Source organism: Odocoileus virginianus, chromosome 30 (genome assembly GCF_023699985.2).
Source record: "Odocoileus virginianus isolate 20LAN1187 ecotype Illinois chromosome 30, Ovbor_1.2, whole genome shotgun sequence".
Taxonomy (NCBI): Eukaryota; Metazoa; Chordata; class Mammalia; order Artiodactyla; family Cervidae; genus Odocoileus; species Odocoileus virginianus.
This window is the reverse complement of record NC_069703.1, coordinates 10,889,691-10,904,926: the sequence shown is the minus strand read 5'-3', so window position 1 is coordinate 10,904,926 and position 15,236 is coordinate 10,889,691. Positions and strand designations below refer to the sequence as shown.

The 15,236-nt window shown below is 35.1% G+C and overlaps 1 protein-coding gene across 4 annotated transcripts in view; it reads left to right on the top strand.

The window, feature by feature from the left end:
* Nucleotides 1-13,769, top strand: part of NDUFS1 (NADH:ubiquinone oxidoreductase core subunit S1) — a 28,870-nt gene extending 15,101 nt beyond the window's left edge. For all 4 annotated transcript variants that reach the window (XM_070458520.1, XM_070458518.1, XM_070458521.1 and 1 more), the window contains 7 exons: nucleotides 2,138-2,267; nucleotides 5,924-6,084; nucleotides 9,440-9,594; nucleotides 11,113-11,288; nucleotides 11,972-12,106; nucleotides 12,207-12,279; nucleotides 13,449-13,769. In XM_070458520.1, the coding sequence (XP_070314621.1) occupies nucleotides 2,138-2,267; nucleotides 5,924-6,084; nucleotides 9,440-9,594; nucleotides 11,113-11,288; nucleotides 11,972-12,106; nucleotides 12,207-12,279; nucleotides 13,449-13,540 (922 nt within the window). In that variant the 3' untranslated portion in view covers nucleotides 13,541-13,769. The remainder of the gene's footprint in view (nucleotides 1-2,137; nucleotides 2,268-5,923; nucleotides 6,085-9,439; nucleotides 9,595-11,112; nucleotides 11,289-11,971; nucleotides 12,107-12,206; nucleotides 12,280-13,448) is intronic.
* Nucleotides 13,770-15,236: the final 1,467 nt, after the last annotated feature.

The following is a 15,236-nucleotide window of genomic DNA, read 5'->3' as shown; positions in this document are numbered from 1 at the left end:
CTTATTCCCTGAGACACAACAGTGTAGAAAGTAGGTCAATTAATAACCTACAGTGGCTTGTAAGTGTTCAAGTGAAAGGAAGTCACTTTAACTCAAAAGCTAGAAATGATTAAACTTATTGAAGGAGGTATACTGAAAGCAGAGATAGGTCAAAAAACAGACCTCTTGTGCCAAACAATCCTGTCGTGATTGCAGAGGAAATGTATTAAAGTGCTACTCCAAAGTGCGCAGTGAATGATAAGAAAGCAAAACAACCTTATTGCTAATGTGGATAAAGTTTGAGTGGTCTGGATTGACGATCAGACCAGCCATGACATTCCCTCAAAGCCTAATCCAGAGCAAGGCCCTAACTCTCTTTGTTTCTAAAGGTGACGAAGCTACAGAAGTTAGAACTAGTAGAGTTTGGTTCATGAGATTTAGGGCAGGAAGCTGTCTCCATAACATAAAGATACAAGGTGAAGCAGCAAGTGCTAATGTAGAAACTGCAGTGAGTTACCCAGAGGTGTAGCTAAAATAATGAAGGTGGCTGCACTGAACAAGATTTTCAGTGTAGACGAAACAGCCTTTTATTGGAAAAATGCGCCACCCAGAAGTTTTATAGCTAGAGAGGACAAATCAGTGCCTGGCTTCAGAGCTTCAAAGGATAGGCTATGTTAGGGGTTAATGCTCCTGGTTACTTTAAGTTGAAGCCAGTGCTCAACTTACCATTCTGAAAATCCAAGGGCTCTTGAGAATTTTGCTAAACCTGTTTTGCTTGTGCTTGATAAATGGAACAACAAAGCCTCGTTGACAGCGCATCTGTTTGCATCATGATTTACCGACTATTTTAAGCCCATTGTTGAGACCTACTGCTCAGGAAAAAAGATTCAAGATACTACTAATTGATAATTGTACCTGATCCAAAAACTCTGATGAAGATATACAATGAGATAAATCTTGTTTTGTGCCTGCTAACACAGCATCCATTCTGCAGCTCATGGATTAAGGAGTAAATTCAATTTTCAAGTTTTATTATTTAAGAAATACTTATTCAGAAGGCTGTAGCTGCCATATATAGGATTCTGCTGATGGATTTGAGCAAAGTAAATTGAAAACCTTCTGGAAAGGATTCACTATGCTAGATGCCATTAAGAACATTGAGTCTTGGGAAGAGGTCAAGATAGCAGTGTTAAAAAGGAGTTTGGAAGAAGTTGATTCCAACCCTTCTGGATGACTTTTGAGAGGCTTCAGTTGAAGTAACCGCAAATGTGGTGGAAATAGAGAGCTAGAGTTATTATAAGTAAAGTCTGAAGATGTGACTAAATTGCTGTGATCTCATGATAAAACTTTAATGGATGAGGAGTTGCTTCTTAAGGATAAGCAAAAAGAAAGTTATTTCTTGATATAGAATCTACTCCTGGTGAAGATTCTATAAAGAAATTGTAGAAATAACAACAGTGGATTTAGAATGTGACATACACTTAAGTTGATAAAGCAATAGCTGGATTTGAGAGGATTGACTCCCAATTTTTAAAGAATTTCTACTGTGGATAAAATGCCATCAAACAGCACTGCTTGCTACAGAAAAATTGCTTATGAAAGGAAGAGTTAACTGATATAGTAAACTTCACTGTTGTCTTATTTAAGAACTTGCCACAGCCACCCTAGTCTTAAGTAAACCACCACCCTGATTATTCAGCAGCCTTCAACATTGAGGCAAGTGTCTCCACCAGCAAAAAGATTTCCACTCGCTAAACATTCGTATGATGGTTAGCATTTATTAGCAATAAAGTATTTTTTAATTAAGGTGTATATGTTGTTTTTTTGACATAATACTTTTATATACTTAATAAGCTACAGTGTAGTATAGACAGCATAGACATAACTTGTATATACCCTGGGAAAGCAAAAGCTTGTGTGACTTGCTTTATTGAGATATTTGCTTTATTGTTGTGGTCTATGACCAAACACAGGTATACCTGTATTTTTACAACACTTAATTTTGAAAAGTACACAGTAATCTGTTAAATGTTTGGGGAAACTTTAATACTTTTTAATATTTTTTAATTTAAATAGATGTAGCACTTAGCATTGATGAGACCAGTAACTGTACCGACTTAGTGATTTAGCTCTAAAAACTTTGTTGTTTTTATTTCAGCTGGCTTCATAATGACTTAAAAGTGGCCCTTATAGGCAGCCCAGTGGATCTCACTTACAGATATGACCATCTGGGAGATTCTCCCAAAATTCTTCAAGACATTGCTTCGGGTAGTCATCCATTCAGCCAGGTGCTCTTAAGTTACATGTATAAGATTTTTAAGTTTTATGTATATGATTTTTAAGTTTTATTTTTTTAATTTATTATTTTCATGGTAACTATGAGATTGCTGTTAAAATATATGTATAGCAATATAGAAAATAATATATAAGAAAGTAAACATAATCAAAAATCCCACTACAAACAAGTGTTGATGAAACGTCCTGTGGTCATCTCTCTGTTTATATATAGAGAGATGGATGGATAGGTAAGCAAAAAAATGAAATCATACTCTACGTGTTTAGTTCAGTTCAGTTGCTCGGTCGTGTTTGACTCCGCGACCCCATGGACTGCAGCGTGCAGACTATAAGTTAAATAAACAGGGTGACGAAATACAGCCTTAACGTACTCCTTTCCCAATTTGGAACCAGTCTGTTGTTCCATGTCTAGTTCTTCCTGTTGCATCCTGATCTGCGTACAGATTTCTCAGGAGGTAGGTCAGGTGGTGTGATATTCCCGTCTCTTTAAGAATTTTCCAGTTTGTCATGATCCACACAGTCAAAGGTTTTGGCATAATCAATAATGCAGAAGTAGATGTTTTCCTGGAACTCTCTTGCTTTTTTGAAGATACAGTGGATGTTAGCAATTTGATCCATGGTTCTCTGCCTTTTCTAAATCCAGCTTGAACATCTGGAAGTTCACGGTTCACATACTGTTGAAGCCTGGCTTGGAGAATTTTGAGCATTACTTTTCTAGCGTGTGAGATGAGTGCAGTTGTGCAGTAGTTTGAATATTCTTTGGCATTGCATTTTTTGGGGATTGGAATGAAAACTGACCTTTTCCAGTCCTGTGGACACTGCTGAGTTTTCCATATTTGCTGGCGTATTTTATGCAGCACTTTAATGACATCATCTTTTAGGATTTGAAATAGCTCAGCTGGAATTCCATCACCTCCACTAGGTTTTTTTGTAGTGATGCTTCCTAAAGCCCACTTGACTTCACACCCCAGAGTGTCTGGCTCTAGGTGAGTGATCACACCATTGTGGTTATTTGGGCCACTAAGATCTTTTTAGTATAGTGCTATGTGTTCTTGCCACCTCTTATAAATATCTTCTGCTTCTGTTAGGTTCATACCATTTCTGTCCTTTATTGTGCCCATCTTTGCATGAAATGTTCCCTTGATATCTCTAATTTTCTTAAAGAGGTCTCTAGTCTTTCCCATTCTGTTTTCCTCTATTTCTTTGCATTGATCACTTAGGAAGACTTTCTTATCTCTCATTGCTATTCTCTGGGACTCTTTTTTTTTTTTTTTTTAACCAGAGTTTAATTTTACTTGAAGTTATTGGAAAAGAAAATGATGTGAAACTGAAAGAATTCAATTTTAAACTTCAGTGAAGTCTTTCTTTACAGCAAGAATTATTATTCCTTAAAGAAATTTCACTGGTCTTTTTACATGACCTTTTTCATTACTAAATTCCTAATTAAATTTTTTTTATTTGCCACCTGAAGTATAGAGCTTTTAAGCTTCTTCTTTCTTTTTTTTTTTGAAGAGATGTACGTGCACCATTTTTTGAGTTCTTTCTTGCTTGAAAATGTTTATTTTATTCCTGACGAGAGCCTTGGCAGAATGTAAAGATCTTGGGCTATATTTCTGTTTTTCCCTCTGAACTTTATAGATATGCCCCCCCCCCCTTAAATTAGTGTATTTATTTGGCTCTGCTGGGTCTTAGTTGCAGCATGCATGATCTTTTAGTGTGGCATTCGAACTCTTATTAGTTGTGGCATGTGGGATCTAGTTCCCCGACCAGGGACTGAGCCCTGGCCCCCTGCATTGGAGCGAGAGTCTTAGCCCCTGGACCCCCAGGGAAGTCTAGACACTGCCTTTTATTATTGTGGAGAAGCCTGATTTGAGGTATTATTCTTTATCAACACTGTCCTATTGTTGTTGTCTAGATACATTTTTGTTGATATTTCATACTTGCTTTTTTATCTTTGAAATTTAGTGACTTCACTAGAATATATCTTAATGATGGTGCTTCCCTACCCTTTTTTTTTTTTAATGGGATATGCTGCCTCCTTCAGTTTGAATATTCAAGATTCTCTCTATTTTAGGAGTTGTATGTGTGCTTGTGTGTGGTCCTGTTTCTCACATAGCAGCGATTCTGAAGGTAGGCAGTTTGCCGTCTTGTGCCGCTGTCCGGGGATCTCAGCAGGGCAGGAGCCGGCCTTCCTGCGTTGCTGTCCTCAGTGTACAAGTTCACTCACATGTGTTTGCGTGTGAGCCTCTCCTCGTGATTTCAGGATGGTTGCTTCACTTACACCTCCAGGTGTCGGCAAGAAGAAAGTCCAGTGTGAGAAGACCAAGCAGCCAAACCCAGCTCCTTTGTTGTCGGTTTTGAATAATATCTTTATTATTACTATCATCAAAAATATTTTTTAAAAAATTTTATTGAGAAGAAGCCCCCTCTTCTCTATAGTTCCCTTCCCCATTCCCGAGAAGGTGATGAGTGTTCTTCAGGAAAATTTCCTTTTATAATAGATTTAGATGTATTTTCCATTAATTACTTCTGTTCTGTTTGTTAAGAGCTCTTACAGATACTGAATCCCTTTTTCTATCTTTTCTGTCACTTTTTTCTTTATTCCTCTGTTCTTTTCAGTTTGTTTTATATAATTTCCTATATACTTCTTGCTCCTGTATTTACAGTCATGTTTAATTTTGTTTTTTGTTGTTTCTGGAATGATGTTCATCTCTGCTTTGTTTCTCTTTTAGTTCTTGAATTTTCTGATGAAAATCCTCTATGATATTGTCTACTATGTAACTTCTCTGAGCTCTTTTTTAAAATATTTCATTTTCTTTGAGGCTGTTGAAAACTGTTTCTCATTTATTTATTTATTTATTTATTTTTCCCATTTATTTTTATTAGTTGGAGGCTAATTACTTTACATCATTTTTTAAGGCTATTGAAAACTCTTCACATTTCCTTGGAAAAGTCCTCTTAAGATGAATATCTTCTTCTTTGTAGTGTCTAGAAGTGATTTTCATGCTGATTGATTAATTGGGACCAGCTGTTTATCAAAGAATGGATGGGCAGGAGAGTGAACTGTAATAGTCTACAGCTTTACTTTTAATTTTTCTGTCCTCCACCGTATCTATAGTTTCTTTTGCACTTGGGATGCATTCCTTCTCAGTTTCTGATATTCAGGTAGTTACTGTGGTTTAAAGCAAAGCCCTTAAAGTATTCTGCATTGTGATCTGTGTCTGTTGCTTTCCCTACCTTTTCCTCCCTGTCTGGAACATAGCAATTAGATGGAAGAAGGTAGACATGGTACTTCAGCTTGATTTCTCATGTTAAACATTGTATCATCTCAACCTCTGTGCACATTTTCTCCAGTTTTTTCTGGGACCTATCCATAGTCATTCTGCTAAAGGATGTTTGGCTCAGGCTTTTGTTCTCAGTGCTTCCTTATTGAAACTGCTTTATCTAATACTCATTTAGCTTTTTCACACTAGCATTGGCAAGAGGTTTTTGAGTAAATCCAGTTTGTATGTATATCCATATGTTGACTAGCAAATCAGGATGTTCATCTTAGAACTAAAGCTTGGGACAGCGTATTGTAGATACAAATTTGGTTAGATTTAGTTACTTCTAATTTTTTTTTTTAATTCAAAGTTCTTTTTAAAAATAGGTCCTACAGGAAGCTAAAAAACCAATGGTGGTTTTAGGCAGTTCTGCACTCCAGAGAAATGATGGCGCAGCAATTCTTGCAGCTGTTTCCAACATTGCTCAAAAGGTTCGGACAAGTAGTGGTGTTGCTGGGGATTGGAAAGTTATGAATATCCTTCATAGGTAAGTTGGATAGTTGTTTTGTGACCTGTAATTGTGTGTATATGTGTTCCTGTACACTGTCACATTTATTTTTAAAACAAGTTGATATTTAGTGACATTATCTCAGTAGCAGATGTGAAATAGCAACTTTTATTTTGTGTGAGAAGAACCCAAGATAATAAATAATATTTAAAATATCTAAATTGTAGTAAGTGCTAGAAAAAATCTTGAAAATTTATATCATATTAATATACTGTGGTTCAAAAATAAGAATTTCCTCCTGTGATTATAAATTCTTTATAAATAAAATAGAATTGTTCTGAAAGTAGAACTACTGCAGTGAATAGGATAAACATTTTTGAGGCTTTTAATGCATATTGCCAACTTATTTTAGAAAGATTTACCAATTTTGCCATTAGTGAATGAATTTCTCATTTCACACAGTTCTTTCTACCTCAAGTGTTACTTTTCAAATCTTCAAATTTGTTTAAAGATTGAGGGTAGACACTCAGTGGGCTTCCCCAGTTGCTCAGTGGTAAAAAATCCGCCTGCAATGCAGGAGACTCAAACAGGAGGTTCAGGTTTGATCCCTGGGTTGGGAAGACCCCCGCCAGAAAAAGCAAATGACAATCCACTACAGTATTCTTGCCTGGAGAATCTATGGGGTCACAAAGAGTTGCACATGACTGGGCAACTAAACAACAATAAAATAAACACTCCATGATAAGCAAATTTTTTTATTTTAAAAGTGTTCAAATGCATTCTTAAACATTCATTTCAGTGCATCGTAGGTCATCATGTAAACATTTTTTTAAAACTTGGTATTTTTTAAATAGTTTATTTGCATTGATCAACTTGGAACCTTTCTAGTGACAATTTTTAGAATAGAAAAGAGACGAGTTATTTTCTTATTTTTAATTCACTTTTGAACATATATCTTTATTAATATTTTTTGTTTTTGTCCAAAAAACAATATCATAATAACTTTTTAAGAAAAATTTCTGCATGTCTAACAATGTCTTTATGGTTCCTTTTCACTGAGGACCACTTGGCTAAATATATAAATCACAGATTTTTTTTTCCTTTAATACTCAATATTTTTTTCACCCTTCCTTTAACATTTTAGAGAGGATCTCATCTAATCTGTTTTTTTGTGTGGTTTTTTGCCTCTGATAACCTGATTTTGTGTATGTATGTGTTCTTGTCTGCCTGCCCACCCTTTGGATTCCTAGAGGGACTTCCCTGGCAGTCCAGTGGTCAAGACTCCTTGCTTCCAGTGTAGGGGACACAGGTTCAATCCTTTGTCAGGAAACTAAGATCCCATATGCTCTGTAGTACAGCCTGGCCAGAAAAAAAAAAATTTACACTGGGATATAACTAAATGACATTTGTTTGACATCTCCTTTGCCTGGGAATATCATAGAATTTTCCATTTTCAAATTGAAAATTTTTATTTTTTCATGTAAGTTCAGAAAAAGCCACTTTGTCTACTTTTACATTGTTGTTTGCTCTCATGCTAAGCTAAGTCGCTTCAGTCGTGTCTGACTCTGTGATACCCCATGGACGGAAGCCCACCAGGCTCCCCCGTCCCTGGGATTCTCCAGGCAAGAACACTGGAGTGGGTTGCCATTTCCTTTCCAATGCATGAAAATGAAAAGTGAAAGTGAAGTCGCTCAGTCGTGTCCGACTCTTAGCGATCCCATAGACTGCAGCCTACCAGGCTCCTCCGTCCATGGGATTTTCCAGGCAAGAGTACTGGAGTGGGGTGCCATTGCCTTCTCCGGCTCTCATGCAGAAGCTTCTATTTATTATGCACTGGTTGGCCCTTCAGACTTTTGTCTCTTATTTCTCATAGTTTCTCTCGCTTTTTTCCTGTGTCTAGGGAGAATTTCTTATTTATCTTCTGTCATTTGTGAACTTTGATTATGGAAAGCACTAATGCCATTGTAATTTTTAATTGATTAGACTTGTTTTTTTAATTTCATTTCATTCTTACGTAAGATTTCATTTTCATAAGAACAGCTTGTTTCAATGCAGTTTATTAAGACATACCTTCTAATTCTTGTTGAGAACATGAAGAATATTTATAAACCTTTTTAAAATTTCTTACAGTAAGTTTATTTCATAGTAAAGCATATTTTCTTATTCTTGAAGAATCTTTTAATCAGCCTGTAGTTTATCATTCTTAGAGGCAAACTTATGTTACCCACTTTGTTTTCCAAGATGAGGTAGGCTCTGTCATGAGTTAGACTGTGCTCAGATCTTTTCGAGACATCAAGGCTTAGAATGAGAGATGTTAAAAAAAAAATACTGTGTAGGTGGAGAGGCAGCAGGAGCTAAGTTTTGAAATTGGATTTAGGCAGTCTGAGTTTTCTGACTTTGTTCATTTTTAAGATAGACTTTGTTTTTCAGGGTCCTTTGCATTCCATGTGACTTTTAGGATCAGCTTGTCAGTTTCTGTAGCTGTGAGTTTTGATAGGGATTGCATTAAATCTATAGATCAGTTTGGGTAGTAAAGCCATCTTCACAACATTAAGTCTTCCAATCCATGAACATAGGATGTCTTTCCATTTGTTACGGTCTTTAATTTCCTTTGGAGTTGTTTTGTAATTTTCGTCATGCAAATCTTACACTTCTTTTGTTAAATATTCTCAGAGTACTTGTATTCTTTTGATGTCCTATTAGAGAGTTTTACAGAGCAAGCAGCATCTAGTGGGAGTTTGTTTGATCTGCCCTCCCCCCTTAACAAATAGGTGAAGATCAGCTAGCTTTATTCATAGTAGGTTCTCAGAATGGCTACTATTTCTGTAAAGAAAATTGATAATACCTAACTAGAACAAAAACTCCCAAATGTTCGAAATATAGTTACTTGAAACTTCTTTAAAAGATTTTTATCTGCTTGTGTAACAATAATATATATTCATTGAAAAAATTCTCTAAGGACATACACCAGTGTACTAATTATAGTTTTCTCTGAATTACAGTTTTATGAGTGGTATTTAAATTTTTCCTTTTAGGTTTTCAAAGTCTTCTAATTTTTCTCTAATAACTGTCTTTGACTCATCAAGTCTTACTGTATTGAATAAAAATCAACTTAAGACAATTGCGGTTGGCATAGTTTCCCAAATTACTCCATTAAGTATCACGTCATGAAGAAACAGTGTCCTCAGCATGTTATTTCTTTGTTTGGCATTCTTAAAACAGTAAAAGACTGCTTTTTCTGATTTTGACATTTATTTCACATGGGTCAAAAAGACGAGGGAAGATCTTTGACAGCATCGAACAGAAAAAAGAGACTTGGTATTATTCAAGAATCACATTTAATTTTTTATAATGAAAACAGCAAGTATGCTAAAATCCCATAATTGTTTTATAGGATTGCAAGCCAAGTAGCTGCTTTGGACCTTGGCTATAAGCCTGGGGTGGAAGCAATTCGGAAGAATCCTCCCAAAATGCTGTTTCTCCTGGGAGCAGATGGAGGTTGTGTCACTCGACAGGATTTGCCAAAGGATTGTTTCATTGTTTATCAAGGTTAGTAGCATCTGTGACATTAGAAACAGAAGAGAATAGTACATTTTGTATATTAGAAACTGCATGGCAGTATGTTTAGTGTAATGAGTATTTTCCATTTGAGAATTTCCCTATACGCTCACCAGTTTCAAAACAGTATGTATTTTTATAGATTTTATGTTTTTTAAAATAGGCTTTATTAGTTACATAGTTTCTATTGCTATTAAGAATTATCCCCTTACATTATTTAATAACAAAGAATTGGAAGAAACCTAATGCCCCCAGTAACAGTAATTTAAATTATGAAATATTATATAGCATTAAATTCATTTTAAAAAGAATATTTAGTGTGATTACATATTCAATAAAGAGTGTAAAAATTAAAAAGTCATGAGTCCTTTGTTACATTTTTGCACTTCGTGCATGCGTGCTCGGTCGTGTCTGACTCTCTTGCAACTCCATGGACTGTATGCAGCCCTCCGGCTCCTCTGTCCATGGGGATTCTCCAGACAGTACTGTAGTGGGCTGTCATGCCCTCCTCCAGGGGATCTTCCCAACCCAGGGATAGAACCCAGGTCTCCTGCATTGCAGGAGGATTCTTTACTGCCTAAACCACCAAAGAAGCCCAAGAATACTGGAGTGGGTAGTCTGTCCCTTCTGCGGGGGATCTTTCCGACCCAGGAAGCAAACTGGGGTGTCCTGCATTGCAGGTGGATTCTTTACCAGCTGAGCTACCAGGGAAACCTTGCTTTATACAGAAACAACATTAATTTATAATAGGCTTTTTATTGCCATGCCGCATAAAAAGTATTATGTAACTTTTTTTGGATAAATTAAACCAAAATGCATAAACTAAAATCCTCTCCTAGTTCTATCCAGGGATAATCATTGATGATGTTTTAGATATGCATGCTTCATACATATTTCTATACATACACAGAAGTACATAAATGAGATCAAAGTTTATGTATTGTTCTATAGCTTTCTTTCACTTAACCAAAGTTTCTTTTTTCTTCTAACAGTTTAGTTAATGAGTGATAGTCTTTAGCATACTGTTTTCTGTAATCTCTTCATGCTCTTTTTAGTATTATTCCTGTCATGCCCCTGTCGCATACTCCTTGTTCCTGCGCCATTTCAGTTTACTTTACCAAATCTCACTAGCAGACATCTGAGCATTTCCACTTTGTAACCATCAAGTGAGATAATATACCTAGTTGCCCATTAGTTCTGTATGTGTGGTATTATGTATTTGTGTATTTGCAAAAATTGATCTGGTAAGATACATACCAAAAGCTTTTAACAGGACCTTTTGTTGGAGAAGTGAGTTTAACTGTGGACCCAGTGGACTTTAATTTTTATTGCATATACTCAATATTGTATTGTTTTAATTTTTTAACAGTAAATTTGTAAACACGTCATAAAATGGAATTTTAACACTTAGAAAAATGGAATTTTAAAAGGATATATACTGTGTTCATGTTTAGTACATAATCTGTTTTGTGCTAAAATGTGGTTTGCCATTTTCCATCTTTTTCATAGGACATCATGGCGACGTGGGAGCACCTATAGCTGATGTTATTCTCCCTGGTGCTGCTTACACAGAGAAGTCTGCTACTTATGTTAATACCGAGGGCCGAGCTCAGCAGACAAAAGTAGCAGTGACGCCTCCCGGCTTGGCAAGAGAAGACTGGAAAATTATAAGAGCCCTTTCTGAGGTATTTGTCCTTAGTGGTGCTGCTAGTAGGATGTTTGACATGTTAGCTTGTCAGAATGATTTCCATAGTCAAGGGGGATACAAGTCTGAAATGCAGAGGTGATTTAAACAATCTGTAGGAGAGACATGAGAAACCCCAAACAGGGGTTTGGGAATTCCCTGGTAGTCCAGTGGTTAGGACTCTGTGCGTTCACTGCAGAAGGCACTGGTTTAATCCCTGGTCAGAGAACTGAGATCCTGTAAGCTATGTGACTTGGCCAAAAAAGAAAAAGAAAATGGGAATTTGAAATTGGTGTTTTTTATTTTTGACTTGTCTTTTGCCTTAAAAGACTCAACTCTCAACTCTTATTGTAAAAAGAAGCATCATGAGATTTAAAGTAATAATATACAGTTGTCTATAAACCTTGTATATGAGCAATAACAGGTTAGCTGAAATATTCAGATTTAGCAAAGCATTTATTTCATGATCATTCTGATTTCGAAAAATAAACTACTAATGTGTTGACAGCTACTTATGAATTAGACGAATATTCTAATATTCCCCACTTAACCACTTGCTTAATATACATGCAAAGGGACACCAGTATATTTTTCATACTAGTACTGCCTTATTTTACCATAGTTGCGGTGATGTAATACTTGAAATTTATAAGTATAAATGCTTTGGAACCTGTTACGTTATAGATTGCAGGTATGACTCTTCCATATGATACCCTGGATCAAGTGAGAAACAGATTGGAAGAAGTCTCTCCTAATCTTGTTCGATATGATGATGTTGAAGGAGCTAATTATTTCCAGCAAGCAAGTGAGCTTTCCAAGGTAAAAACTTGTCTGTTTGCAGTTTTCATAATAATATATCCTCTGGTGTAGCAGTACTACTTTTCAATACTATTACTGATCTCTTATTCCTTTTTTGCAGCTAGTGAACCAACAGCTTCTTGCTGATCCACTTGTTCCACCTCAGCTAACAATAAAAGACTTCTACATGACAGGTATGCAGTTGTTAGCATGACTGCCATAAAGGGAGGGTGGGAAGGAATATAATCACCTAATTTAGTGTTATGATTCTCACCTGCTAGTGGTAATATTTGGTGTGTCTAATCTCACAAGATTTTTCAAATATCGAACTAATATAACTATATATTCTGATTTTACTCGAATTTCTTTTCTTTCTGAAATGTAAGTAGAGTTTGAAAATCCAGTAAGAATTAGCAAGTTTTAAATATAAACTTCTACTATTATATGTAGAATTACTATACAGCAATATGGGGATAATTTTCTGAGTGACAAAAAACTGAAGGTTTTTCTGAGAATTACAGTAAAAGAATGAAAACACTAAAGTGTGAAATGTGCTAAATGGTGCTTCTGATATAAATTGTTAAGAATATTCTTAAGGAATGCAGACTAACCTACAGCTTTTATAACACATGGTGGAACATCTAGGCTATGAGGTAGTTGATAGACATTTTAAAACAATTTTCTGTCTAAAAGCAGACAGATATTTTTTTAAGTTTTTGGTACAGTTTGTATCTAAGATTGTTTTTAACAGGATTTTTAGTTATGTTGTAAAAGTTATGTTCATTGTAGAATACTTACCTACGGCCACCATAGCAAGGGAAAAACACTGCCATCCCAGAAATAACTATATTTATGTTTAACATGTTGGCCAGTCAATCAGGGACATACACATATATTTATTTAAATATAAATGAGATTATTCATTTACCCTGGGAGGGAGGGTTTGTATGGCTTTATCAAAATATAATTCACATACCATAAAATTCAACCATAAAGTATATGATTTATGGATTTTAGTACACTGTTCTGTAACCTTTTTTTCAATAACTATATATGCATATTCTTTTCCTGTTGTTAATTCAACACTTTTCTATAATATTCTTAATGGTTGCATACTGGCCTTTTGTATGGCTATATATAATTATTTAATCATTCCTATGAGTACTTGTTAAAACCATTTAGCTGTTATGGGACTTATATTATGAATTTATCAGTTGATTTTTACAATATTTACATATTGTTGCATAGACTCTGATAGTCTTTTTGTTGTTTGTGGTTCCTAAATATGCGCAATAGAAAGTTTTACTGTGTGCCTCTATTGAAGTTATATTATCAAAATGCACATTTTCTTGATGTCTTTCAGATTCAATTAGCAGAGCCTCACAGACAATGGCTAAATGTGTCAAAGCTGTTACAGAGGGTGCCCATGCAGTAGAAGAACCATCCATATGCTGAAACATCTACTAAGGCCGAGCTAGTTAATGGACAGTTATGTTGGCACGATCTATTGAAGGTGTATCTCTTTAAAAAATCATCTTGATGTAATATTTAAGGTTCTGCCATGCTTTATTTGAAAATGATATTGCAATTATCAGAGAACTTTGAGGTTTCAAAACAATTATGTGTTGAGTGTAAATGTTAAATAGTTTAATAAACATTATATAGAGGCCTTTTCATGTAAAAAGCACTGATAATCTTTGTGACATAAAAAAAAATCCTTAAAATATGAATTTTTTTATCTTCATTGATCACTTACGCTTGTAAAATGGATAAAATAAGAATAGCTTCCATTGCTCCTGTTTTATCCTAGTGCTAAAGAAAAGATTTAAGTATTCTGTCAAACTGGGTAAATAGCAGAAATATATATAATACAGTCATACATCAGGTACGTATCTTGGACAACTCTAATAATAATCATAATAATAGCTTAGTGATTATTCAGAACTTTCTGTGTACTAAGCACTCTGGTTTTACATGCATCATCTTGTTTTATCCTTGTTATATCTGTATAAGACTACTATCTCATATTACAGGTGAAGAAACTGAAGCCCAGAGATACTGGATAGTTTGCCTGAGTTCACAGCAAAAAAAGTCATAGAATCAAACCTGGTTCTCTGACTTCAAATTCAAAGCCCATTATTCTTAAGTGTTGGACATAATTTCCTCTCATTAATACAGATTCCATAGGTCGTTACCTCTAAGAATTGGTATTGAGAAGCTTAATGGATAACACATTTTTCTGTTTTCTTCTTAAATCTGTTTATGCAATATAATGTCATGGTGATTTATGTTTTTTTTCCTTTGTATAATAGATTGCACACACATCCCTTGGAATGAGTGAGGTCTCAAGAAATATAATTTAGGTTCTCATTGATGTTCCATATTTATTATATTAACACCATCTGTAGTATTTAAGTCAGCTAAATTACTCTAGTAATAAAAGACAAAACTAACATAACAGCTTTCATAATTTTCAATTGTCCAAAAAAAAGTAAAAAACTTACAAGTAATCTAGGAGATGATCTAATGCTATATTAATTCTTTTCAGAATCTTACGTTCGGAATCATTTGTTTTATAATCCTTATTCCTTTTTGTTTTCACCAAAGATTTATTAGCCCAACTACAGGTTGCAATTTTACTGATAATGAGAAAAGGTAAAATTTTTAGAATATAATTTGTCATCTCCAAAAATTCTTCAGAATTTGTCACCCATAACAGCTTTTTCAGAATTATTTTATTCATTTCAGTCATAAAGTTATGTACTTTGTTTTGAATTCTCAGTTGCCTAAAATATAACTTCTTACTGAAAGACTTTGAATTTAATACAAACTCCTTCTCTCTCTCTACCTTCTTACCCCTTAGCCTGTTGCTGACCTCACAGGGGCAAACACTTGCGGTTTTTTATTTTACACAATACTCTTCAGTGAATGAGTATAGACTTCATAGGATTCTTGGTGAGGGAATGTTGCAGTCAGATGGAGAAATGGTGATATGACTAAGATGGTCCAGGATCCTAGGGCTGCCATCTAGGCAGCATGCATGGAACTTGTAATTTCATAAAGGATATCTTGTCTGGGCTAAGTAGTATTCATTAAAATTTGTTGGTTTTGCGTAAAGTAAATATGAAAGTCTGACCCATGAGCACCTATC